The sequence below is a fragment of the Lampetra planeri genome, chromosome 82, assembly GCF_965212315.1.
Source record: "Lampetra planeri chromosome 82, kcLamPlan1.2.h2, whole genome shotgun sequence".
NCBI classification, from domain to species: Eukaryota; Metazoa; Chordata; class Hyperoartia; order Petromyzontiformes; family Petromyzontidae; genus Lampetra; species Lampetra planeri.
The window spans coordinates 4,279,483-4,292,351 of record NC_136186.1 but is presented as its reverse complement, the minus strand read 5'-3'; the positions used below and the strand labels follow the sequence as shown (position 1 = coordinate 4,292,351).

The 12,869-nt window shown below is 44.0% G+C and overlaps 1 protein-coding gene across 1 annotated transcript in view; it reads right to left on the bottom strand.

Annotated features, from left to right (window-relative positions):
- The window catches only part of LOC144738393 (uncharacterized), a 44,276-nt gene extending 32,127 nt beyond the window's left edge, over positions 1–12,149 (bottom strand). The window contains 2 exon segments of the mRNA XM_078621428.1: positions 1–245; positions 11,067–12,149. Coding sequence (XP_078477554.1) covers positions 1–245; positions 11,067–12,146 — 1,325 coding nt within the window. The 5' untranslated portion in view covers positions 12,147–12,149.
- Positions 12,150–12,869: the final 720 nt, after the last annotated feature.

The window sequence follows — 12,869 nt, the reverse complement described above, 5'->3', positions numbered from 1 at the left end:
AAAAATGCCATCTCACACACAGTGCACTTGAAGGGTTTCTCTCCTGTGTGCGTTCTCTGGTGCATTTTAAGATTTGATGAATATGAAAATGCCTTCCCACACACAGTGCACTTGAAGGGTTTCTCTCCCATTGGAGATCTCTGGTCCTGTGTAAAATTTCCAGTACAATCCATGCTGTTTGCATACTGGTCCCATTGTTGTCTTTGTCTACCGAGCCGCGCTGAGTGCCTTTGCTCCATCAGACCAATTCTGCAGAGGAAGCATCAGAAGAAGCATCAGCTGCAGACAGAAAAAAATGTCCACACCATCTTCATCAGTATCGAGGCACAGAGGAATGAATTTATACACAGTCATACATGACTTACACGTCTATATTTATTAATTTAATCAAGATTATCCCCAATTCATCACACGGGCTGTTAAGACACACAATGAGAGGGCAAAAGGTTATAAATATACCTGTACGCCCGATTATCTTCAAAATAAATGTTAACGCAAAACACCAAGCACACAATTTCCGCATTCTGGCTGCAAAAGTAGTATTTATAAAAGCAAATTTCAGCTAACATAGCAAAGGCTGTTGGGAATAATACTATTTGTAATGCATAAATAAATTTCGATTTAAAGCTTTCGTGACTGCAGGGATTCATCTTCTTGGTTCTTTCGGTAAAGTCACGTAGAAGGGAAGTAATAAAATAATAAAAATAAAACATAATAAAATAAAATAATTCTCACGACGTTTCGGTTACAACGCAAGCAGCCGTCTTCAGGTGAAGAATGAGACACTACCAAGCTAGGAGCTTATATATAAGCTGGGTTGGAGGTGGAAGAGCGCCTTAACAAAAATAATGTGCATATGAAGAGGAATTTAGCATATTCATGGGAAATGCGTAGGAGGTGGGCGGGGGGTTTCAAAGTCATATTATGCCCATGCATTATGCAGGATCAGCAGCACCAAGGGGGGTGCAGGCAGTAGCATTAACAAAGGAAAGGAATGTTAATGATATGTAGCTGCAGTTACTAAACAACCACGTAGAAAACTAAAGTATAAACTACATAAAAAACTAAAGTATAAACTGCATAGCACCATCAGTATACTTACTATACTCTACAATAAGCTGAGTTACTAACAGCAAGTAATACATTACAATTCTACCCACCCTAATGTGTATTTTTCGATACACATTAGGGTGGGTAGAATAATACATAGTGTTATATTAAAATGTATAAGGTATAGGTTGGTTTATAGCAATACAGTATATAATTTAATGTTGGGTTTATCTATGGCAGTATATAGTACGGTATATGCTCGTGTGATGTAAGAGAATAAAGTTTAGATGGAAGCATATTATATAATTCTTACGACGTAGAATTGTAATGTATTACTTGCTGTTAGTAACTCAGCTTATTGTAGAGTATAGTAAGTATACTGATGGTGCTATGCAGTTTATACTTTAGTTTTTTATGTAGTTTATAGTTTAGTTTTCTACGTGGTTGTTTAGTAACTGCAGCTACATATCATTAACATTCCTTTCCTTTGTTAATGCTACTGCCTGCACCCCCCTTGGTGCTGCTGATCCTGCATAATGCATGGGCATAATATGACTTTGAAACCCCCCCGCCCACCTCCTACGCATTTCCCATGAATATGCTAAATTCCTCTTCATATGCACATTCTTTTTGTTAAGGCGCTCTTCCACCTCCAACCCAGCTTATATATAAGCTCCTAGCTTGGTAGCGTCTCATTCTTCACCTGAAGACGGCTGCTTGCGTTGTAGCCGAAACGTCGTGAGAATTATTTTATTTTTATTATTTTATTACTTCCCTTCTACGTGACTTTACCGAAAGAACCAAGAAGCATAAATAAATGTTCAATCGCAACTTTAGAGGTGTGAAGCCAGGCTCAGATTTGCTTGAATGCTTGGATGAACAGATCGAACTTCAGCAGCATATGTGCTGTTAATTTCCTGTTTCCATTCGTCCAAAAAGTTCCAGAGGGAAACTAAAATAAGCGATTGTTTTGATTTAACCTCCATGTTCAATAGTTAATATAATTTACTGCAAATACAAACTTGACACTGTCACACACTGGCATGGTAAAAAGTGGTGGTGTGTCCAGAACCATGCCTGGCCACCTTCATCTGCTCAGTATTGACGCTTCCTCCCTTCACCATGTAATTAATTTAAGATCAATCAACATAGCAGAGGCCCACAAGCAATTCAGCTTTCACTTATCAATCATGTTTGCTGGCAGTGATAATCAAACTAATTGTTGAGCTCATAATGCAGTGAAATAACTGCACCATATCTCCCCACAAAGATAAACTCTCTAATACACATACATTTCACATGCATCATTAACATATCTAAACAAAAATCCACCATTCATGACGAATTGCAAGTAACCTTATCCCAGTGCTAATGCCATGATAGGTGCAATTTAAGGCCATGTAAGTGTGGATTCCTTGACAGTAGGTAATGGGAATGATCCAGGTGTCAAGGGATGACTGACAGATGAACCAGCTGTGCTCCCCACTGTCTTGATGGGTTTTAGGAACCCAGCGTTCCACCTATTCATGTGGGCGTCGCACATCAGACCTCTTCATTGCTGCAGAGAAAATATCTATTAACTGCCCTGCAGCATACCTGCAGGGCAGGTAATATGGTGTTGGACCAGATGACGCCAAAAGGCGTACAACTCAAAAAAGATGTCAGTTTTATTGCCAGATAAAAGGGTAAAAAAACAATAATCATATTTTGCTACTGGCAAAGGAGGTTCCCATGATGTAGCTGCTCACCCCGAGCTGTCATTGTTCTGATGGTGTCGTTGTCTTTGTGCTGTGTACGCCTTTTGGCGCTGTCCTCTGGTCTAACACCGTTTGAGACTAGGCTCGAAAGAAAGCCGTCTCTGGTGTGGACAAAAAAGTTTCATAGACAATGCATTTATTATGACAGCATGTTTCTTCACCATTGGAACCTCATTTGCCAGTAAAAATATGATAATTGGTTGTTTACCCTTTTATCTGGCAACAAAACTGACACCTTTTTTACAGTCATGTTTACATAGACCACAATACCTGCAGTCATAATGCATTATGACTGAAGGTGTCAGTTTTGTTGCCAGATAGAAGGGTAAAAAAACAATTATCAGCATGTTTCTTGTTTGCATATTGATGGCGAGTATATTGTGGTTAATGCAGACACGATTCCTTGCAAGAGGTTTCAGTTCGGCGTTTAAACATCTTAACACCTAAATTTTGATTTGAAGCTTTCCTGACAGCAGGGAATCATCTTATTGGTTCTTTCGGTAAAGTCATCAAAAAGAAGCGAAATAATAAAATTATAAAAATATAAAACAATTAAAATTTCTCACGACGTTTCGACTGCAACACGAGCAATCATCGTCAGCTGTGAAATCCACAGCAAGAAATTGTATTACTTTATTATTTCCCTTCTACGTGACTTTACCGAAATAACCAAGAATATCTTAACACAAGAATATCTTAACACCTGTTTTGTTGCCAGAAAAGGGGAAAACCGCTTCTAATATGTTGCTACTGGCAAAGGAGGTCCCATAAAGTAGTGAGCCAGATGAAGACGAAATAAACTTAAGCAGAGGATTAAAGCAAATGCAATCAGGCGAGGGCAGGAGGCAAGGCCCCGCGTGGCTAGACCCGCGTTGTAATGTTCCAACCTGGACATCGATTCCATACTCGCTGCTACTCAATTGATATCCCTACGAGAGAGAGACGGAGAGAGGCTCTACCTGGGTAAACAACAGCAACCACCAGAACAACAACAACCACGATGTTAACTTCTCACCTCGGATCTGTGAGAGCGAGCGCGGTGTAGCAGCTCGTGACGTCACGCGGCAGCAGGAAGTGACATGACGTCACTTGCGGTGTAAAACACAATCACCTCCCCCAACGAGCGGTGGTGTAACTGAATAAATTATGTTAATGAGACGGGCTCAAGTCCAGTGATGAGGCGTGGATGCTGAACCCGTCGCAATGAACTAGCGACCATATTTATGAATAAATTATGTTAATTAACCGCCAGTTGATAGCTTCAGTTTAATTTATTAGGTACTAGCGGTGAGTACCCGGAGTTGCCCGGGCGAAAAAGGCAGACACATGTAGTTACACACGCAAATCCATTGATACACAAAAATAGAGTTACACGCACAAATGGACTGTCACATGCATACATAGACTGAACAACAACCGCCATTCGCCACTAAGTGGCGGTGACGTCACAACAACGCTTGTGCCAGACTATGTGCACATTGAGGCCATGTGAAGTGTCGAACGCCCGCTGGCAAGAGGTCACGGGATAAACCCAAATGGCACAGGTCGACTGAGACGACTGGCTGATGCAGCACCTGTGGCCCCTACTGTAGCAACTTTCTGTGCTTTAACCACCCGGCGCTCTGCTCGTTGTTGTGAGCGTCGCTCCTCCGCCCTCCGTTGTTGTTGGAGGGTGACTGCCTCCAACTGGCCAGTAGCGTCTTTCAGGAGCCTCCTCCACAGTGGCCGATCTTGACATGGCTGGTACCAGTCATCCGCAAGTGGACTCAGCTCCAAGTCTTCCTGTAGCACATAACTCCCATGTCTTCTCCAGCCCGTGCCGCACCCGTTTAGCCCCCTCGATCCGGCGGAACAAAAGCTGTTCAGGCATGTGGCTGGCCAAGCGGGCTACATGACTCAGGCAACGCAGCCTTGCCTGCCGGAGGTCACCGATGGGACTTTGTCCACATCTTTCAAGGATTTGTGAGCTCCTCACACAATGCAGCCTGGTTAAAGCCAGGATGGATTGTAGGCAGGCCAGCCTAAATGTTTCTAACTGGCGAAGATGTTCCATTATGGGGGTCCAAGTTTCGCAAGCGTAGAGAAGGGAGGGAATGACCGTGGCCGAGAACACCTGAAGCTTCGTACGGAGTGATAGACCAGGTAGCTTCCACACAGCGTTACGCAGCCAATGAAAAGATACTGCAGCTCCACTGATTCGGAGTGAGACCTCTGCTGTTAAACCGGAGCCGGTCATTAGCACACTGCCCAGGGAAACTCTCCACTGTCTCCACAACTGGCCCATCACCAATTGGGAGTTGTGGGGGTGGAGTGTCCGATGGTACAAAATAGCCAGGCAGGTGCTTAGCTTTGGTTGGGCTGATGGTAAGGCCCCACCTGTTGGTGGCAAGCTCCAGGTTCAGCAGCAGCACCTGGAACTCCTCCTCCGAGTGAGCAGCCATTAGCAGATCATCGGCATACATAACGTGGTTGAGCAATAGGGAGCCATCCCTTGACTGCACCCGGGCATCGATCAGCATCCTATTGTATCTGTAGCAGATGGGAATTCTTCCGGTACAGTCATTGAAGGCTCGACGAACTACGTGGTCCAATGTGGGAGCCAGAGGACATCCCTGTTGCACCCCAAGGTGTAAAGGGAATTTCTCTGACTTACGGCCACGTAGTTAAGACGCGGGGCCGCTCACCATCATGAAGGTCCTTAAGGATGGTGATGAGTGGGTTCGGGACTCGGAAAGTACGAAGAGCAACCCAGAGGCCAGGCCTACTGATGGTATCATAGGCCTTGAGCAGGTCAATAAAGCACACGCATGGACTAAGATGCACACATGGACCTACAGACACGCAAATAAATGAAGTTACACTGACTAACATGGAGGCATGCACACACAGCGACTAACACACACACACATAGACTGAGACACACAAACACATCGACTTACAGACACACACACATATGGACTCACACATACATAGACATGTACTTGAAATACGCACACAAGGAGTTACACACACATATCGATGTACACACATACAGCAACACACACACATACACCGACTCGCACACAGCAATACGTGGACTAAAATACACATTGACGTAAACACACATATGTACTCACACACACACATGGACTAAGACACACACACATGAACTTACACATACATAGGCTGACACATACATAGGCTGACACACACATAGCCCTACACACACATATGGACTGACACACAGATATATACTTTAGATACACAGACATGGATTAACACACATATGGACTAACATACAGACGCATTTACTTACACACACACATCGAGTGACACACACATGTATAGACTTACACACACATGTGGACTAACACACACATCGACGTACACGCACACAGATCGACTGACACACACATGGACTAACACACACACATAAACACTTTTGACGTTGTCCATTCAAAAAAGACACCCACATGGAATGAAAGACATGCATGGCTCTACACGCACACACATATGGACTCAAAGACACACACATGGACTCACACACACACACACATCGACGGGCACAGCAATCCCTGATGATGGCACAGCTATCAGTATCGCAGTACTACGTATGAGTAAATAGCGTGACGTGAGCGATGGAAACAATAGAAATGCATTGAAGAAATAAGCAGAAATCACAGACTGGCAGTAGACCGTGGCAGCGTTATAAAAGCGCATCAAAAAAAGGGGAAACTGAGCAACCCAAAAATCCAAAAAGAGTTTTGTGTACACAAACATAATTATTGTAACATGTCAACTCGTTTCATAATGGTAAACAATGAACCTGAGTAGTTATCTTCACAAAAACAGAATTATTGTAACATCTGTGAACTTGTTTCAAATTGGTAAACAATGAAGCTGAGTTTTTATCTGCACACAAACATTATTATTGTAATGTTTGTCAACTAATGTGTTTAACAATAATAAACAATGGACTTGAGTTGTTAGCGTAAGAAGCAAGGAAATTTGTACTTAGCTTCGGCGTGTTGAGGCCTTGTACGATGCGTAGCCCCCGTCCTGGCCTACATTGGCGAGGCGCGGAGTTGGCACGTTGCCAGGCTGGGGGCTGGGCCGCTACCCCCCTCTCCAACATCCGCCGCCCGTGCAAGAATAATGCTATGTAAGCAGTAAAATATTATTATCTACGGAGTCTGTAGTATAAACTGAACGCATCGTGTTGGGGGGGGTGGGGGGCGAAGAGGACATGACACTGTGAAGAAATATCCGCAGCGTCATGTGTGTACGTGTTGACTGTAAAACGCGTAAAAGAAAATGTCTCCCGTGAGCTGGAGCGAACGCGCAGCACTTGGCAGGGTCCGCCCCCCCCCCCACGCAATTGGCGTCACTTGGTACAGTCGATGTCGTGCAATAAGTAAATAATGAATAATAGAAACGGCACAAATGTGTTAAACTACTTTAAAGTTTACGGACGGGAAAACGGAATAGCCTATACCCACCACGGTGCTTAGGGCGTGCCGCCTGGCAAATTATTTCAGTGTTAACCCCCACCGTCCGAGAGCCAAATCCCCCGCAAGCGCGAGCGCACGGAGACTTTTATATATAAAAGAAAAGAAAAAAAAAGAAAGAAGAAAAGACTAGCGGGAAGCACCCGACGTTGCCCGGGGGAAACATTTATTGAAAAACTTCTCAAAAAACTTAAAAACATAACAAATACAAATGGAATTTTTATTTTTTATTATTTTATTTAAAAATTTTGCATGGTGTACATTTTGCAAAGTACCCACATGGCAAATTTCAAGTTTGTTGCATGTCAGGAAGTACGCTAAACATTTTGAACAGACAACACATTCACAAATTTTCCTTTAATATATAGAAGACTAGCTTGACTACCCGGCTTAGCCCGGGACTTGTATTCACCACGTCCGGCCTTTGTCTCCCCAGTGGCGATGTTCACACACCACATCAGTTACTCATTTGAGGCTGAGTCGACCTAGGGGAAGCCCAGGACCAGTAAAAATAATCGTGGTGGCCATGAGCGGGAATCGAACTCGAGTCGCCGGGTTCGTAGCGCAGCGCGCTCACCACACATCATCTCTAAAACACAGAAGTGAAATGGCTTTCTAAAGGTAGATCACTGGCCAGAGTTGTTGAGTTGCGAGAGCCACTCCAGAGATGTTTGAGACAACTTCAAATCTCGATACGTTCTGGATTAAAGTCAAGGCGGAATATCCTGAGATTGTCACAAAAGCACTGAAAAGCCTGCTTCCATTTCCAACATCCTATCTTTGTGAAGCAGGGTTTTCTGCAGTGACAGCAACCAAAACGAGATTATGGAGTAGACTGGACATAGGCAACACACTTCGGGTGTCACCGTCTCCAATCACCCCCAGATGGGACCATCTTGTTACAGGAAAACAAGCTCAGGGATCCCACTGATTCTGCATTATGGCGAGTTGTATAATTATTTCATATTACAATGTAATAATAATATAAATAAAGTGCACAATAAATATATTCTTGAATCATCATGAAACCATCCCTGCACCACCCCCCCCCCCCCCCCCCGCTGGTCCGTGAAAAAATCGTCTTCTTACTAATCGTGATAACACAAAGATTCTCGCTTTAACTTTTACTGATTATGTTTTAGTGTAATTATATCAGGTCTCAGAATTCAGATCTCGCCGAAGGATACAGTTCTTATAATTAAGATCATTATGCATGAACTTAGGAAGGAACCACTCAGACACTTCTGTGTTAAGCAACTTTAATTTCTAAACAAAAACATGACACTCTAATATGCGAACTCTTATGCTTTGAATTGTCAACACTGTACTCGTGGAGATGTGCTCCTCATTGATCCGTACATTTAACCCTCAATGATTACGTTGTTAAACTGGGTAACAGAGCAATGGGTTAATTCCTCAGAGTAACGCGAGCATAGGATAAAGTCCTTAAAAATTAATGTGACGATATTCATACGAACGGCAATAAAGAAACATGTCCCGAATGCAAAAGTAGACCTTAATGAATTCATTGGTAGATTATGTAATTAACTAAATGTCTTGGAACAATGGTGTGCGGCAGTGTGCCTGCTTCAGCAAATGCTTATCAATTGGCTAAGGCTTCAATAAAATCGCGGGCAAGATTCTGTGATCAAAAGAAAGATTTCAACACAATAGTCTCCCTGTGAGTGTGTGGATTCGTAACGTAGGTTTCTAAACGTTTAGTTTCGTCAATGAATTCATCGGTACAGTTAAAATTAACAAAAAGAACGACTGAAAAACTTCTCAACGACCGTATCCACGTGACTCAATGGGCAGCAATGTTCTTCACTATCAGCTAATACTTGACACACTCTTATCATTATTCTTATTATTATTCTCGGTATGTGCGGTATGTATGTGTTTGGTGGTTTTGTCTCCTTGATCAATTCTACGCGTCAGGTAGACGCTGGATGATACGTGGTATGCGAGTGTGGGGGAGGGTCACATACACAGCTTCCTCGCTCTCTCTCTCGCTCGGCGGCAGCTGGATCTGCTGCCCACTGCTGGATGAAGAGTCGGCACGACGCTCGACGTCGGCGGTGCGCGATGATTCCGTCGTCAGATAGCGCCCGCAGCTCGTCTGCTAGTCGCCGTTCCTCACTCTTGTCTTGGTTCACAGCTGGTGCAGGTCGGTGTGTGTAGGTCGAACCCACGGCGCTCTCCTCTTCCTCACGGGCGGCTGGTCAGGCTCTTTCCCCTGCTGGATGAGCTGAGTAGGCACGATGCTTGTCTTTCAAGGTGCTCGACAGCGCTCGCCGCTCGTCCGCTGGCAGCTGACACCCTTGCTCGGTGGCGCTGCTGCGCTCTCTCTCCAGCTCCGTGCTCTCTGGCGATGCCTGGTTGTGCGTGCAGCTGGTTCTCTGCGATGCTGGCTTGGTCGATGCTTGGGCTTCCACCCTTTCTCCCGGTTGATTGCTCATCGTTGCTCGTCACTCTATCTCTCGGGCTGCAGCTGCTCGTGGGAGCTGGCACTCAGTGTAGAATAACTTTGAGCGATACTTCTTCTGTCAGCGCCGAGCTCGTACTCGGTGACCCATTGCTACTCGGCAAGCCTCTTCATCCTTGGTTGATTGCAGAGTCCCACCCCAGAGCTTACTGCTTGCAGTAAACAACTCTTTGTGTTGATTTCGTAGACTCGTGGCTTCTGCTGGTGCAGCTCGTTGATGATGTGCCAGTCACGGGGGCAGGTTCCCCGGAGCCTGCCGATCGCAGCTGCTCGTGGGAGCTGGAACTCACTCTCAAAACATGTAAATTGTATTTGCACACCTCTTAAACAACTGTGAAAGCTTAGTACAATACAACTTAACGCAATCCTTGACTTTGAAAGCGACTCAAAACATCAGGATAAATGTAGAATAAAACTCTCAGCGATACTCTGTCGGTCCATGCCAAACTCAGCACCGAGCATCCCCTCGCCCCCTCTTCTCTGCGAGACACAACACCCATTGTTGATCTCGAGGCCATGCCCCGGAGTCTGCCCGTCGCAGTACTCTCTGTCGCTTGTAGTCTTCTGTAACTTGCAGTAGTCTCGATGTATGCGTCGTGCCTCTGTTTTTACGTGAAATTCTCTCCCCTCGAATCGCCGTGTGGTTAGTCACAGGACACAATATATGCATTGTCTTTGAAACTGATTGGTCCACACCAGAGACAGCTTTCTTTCGAGCCTAGTATCAAACGGTGATAATCCAGAGAACACCAAAAGGCGTGCTCTTCGAGTGTTTGTGATGAGATAATACAAAACTCCGAGTTGCTGAGGCGATTAAGCAAGCACTATATAAATGCTAATATTATTATAACATAGTGAATGCTTGGGAGCTTATTGGCTCTCGCTCCTAGTTAGAGATCTACCCAACCCACGGGGACGCAAATACTGACTGCTCTTACTCTGCAGGTTGAACCTAGGAATGGAGTGTTCAACTTCACGTTCTTTTCAATAAAGGCCTGTGACAAATGTGAATCTATTGGAGCTGCATTGTCTCAAGCTTATACATCTACAGGTTCTCCATTTGACTTTTTATTGTCTAAGAAGTCCACCCACACCTCCACTTCCACAAACTGCTGGGAGTTGCCTCGCAATGCCTCACAGTCAGAATTCTCCTCCTGTTTCACGTTGCCTCCATTGATGTGAAGGTCCGATTTTGGAGTTGAATGTTCATCTTCACATTTGACCTTCACTTCTTCGCTCTTCACTGTCACTTCTTCGCTCTTCACCGTCGCCTCTTCAAATTTCACCTTGATACATTTCATAGTGTCCAAGCTGGAATTTACTTCTGGTTCTTTTTTTCAGGAGGGATGGGCTCATTGCAGCACTTTGACTTTCACAAGTCGATTTCAGACTACACTCCTTGGGGGTCTTCTGATGCCCGTGTGTTCTCTGGTGTCTATGAAGATGTGGTGACTGTTCAAACGCCTTCCCGCACAAAGTGCACTTGAATGGTTTCTCTCCTGTGTGTGTTCTCTGGTGTATTTTAAGATTATATGAACTTGAAAATGCCTTCCCACACACAATGCACTTGAATGGTTTCTCTCCTGTGTGTGTTCTCTGGTGTATTTTAAGATTATATGAACTTGAAAATGCCTTCCCACACACACTGCACATAAAGGGTTTCACTCCTGTGTCCGTTCTATGGTGCATTTTAAGATTTGATGAATGTGAAAATGCCATCTCACACACACTGCACTTGAAGGGTTCATCTCCTGTGTGTGTTCTCTGGTGTATTTTAAGATAAGACGAACTTGAAAATGCCTTCCCACACACACTACACCTGAAGGGGTTCTCTACTGTGTGTGTTCTCTGGTGGCTATGAAGCTGTGGTGACTGTGCAAATGCATTCCCACACACAGTGCACTTGAAGGGTTTCTCTCCTGTGTGTGTTCTCTGGTGTTTTTTAAGATGCGATGAACGAGAAAATGCCTTCCCACACACAGTGCACTGGAAGGGGTTTTCTCCTGTGTGTGTTCTCTGGTGTATTTTAAGATAAGATGAACTTGAAAATGCTTTCTCACACACAGTGCACTTGAAGGGTTTCTCTCCTGTATGTGTTTTCTGGTGTATTTTAAGATAAAATGAACTTAAAAATGGCTTCTCACACACAGTGCACTTGAAGGGTTTCTCTCCTGTGTGTGTTCTCTGGTGTATTTTAAGATAAAATGAACTTGAAAATGCCTTCCCACACACAGTGCACTTGAAGGCTTTCTCTCCCATTGGAGATCTCTGGTCCTGTGTAAAATTTCCAGTACAATCCATGCTGTTTGCATACTGGTCCCATTGTTGTCTTTGTCTACTGAGCTGTGCTGAGTGCCTTTGCTCCATCAAACCAATTCTGCAGAGGAAACATCAGAAGAAGCATCAGCTGCAAACAGAAAAAAATGTCCACACCATCTTCATCAGTATTGAGGGACAGAGGAATGAATATATACACAGTCACACATGACTTACACGTCTATATTTATTCATATATTCAAGATTATCCCCAATTCATCACACGGGCTGTTAAGGCACACAATGAGAGAACCAAAGGTTATAAATATGCCTGGAAGCCATAGTATCTTCAAAATAAATGTTAACCCAAAACACCAAGCACACAATTTCGGCAGCCTGGCTGCAAAAGTAGTATTTATAAAAGCAAAATTCAGCTAACATAGCAAAGGCTGTTGGGAATAATACTATTTGTATTACGCAGAAATGCATAAACAAATGTTCAATCGCAACTTTAGAGGTGTGAGGCCAGGCTCAGATTTGCTTGAACGCTTGGATGAACAGATCTAACTTCAGCAGCATATGTGCTGTTAATTTCCTGTTTCCATTCTTCCAAAAAGTTCCAGAGGGAAACTAAAATAAACGATTGTTTTGATTTAACCTCCATGTTCAATAGTTAATATAAATTACTGCAAATATAAACTTGACACTGTCACACACTGGCATGGTAAAAAGTGGTGGTGTGTCCAGAACCATGCCTGGCCGCCTTCATCTGCTCAGTATTGACGCTTCCTCACTTTACCATGTGTAATAACAGCCATAGAGGGTTCACGTGGG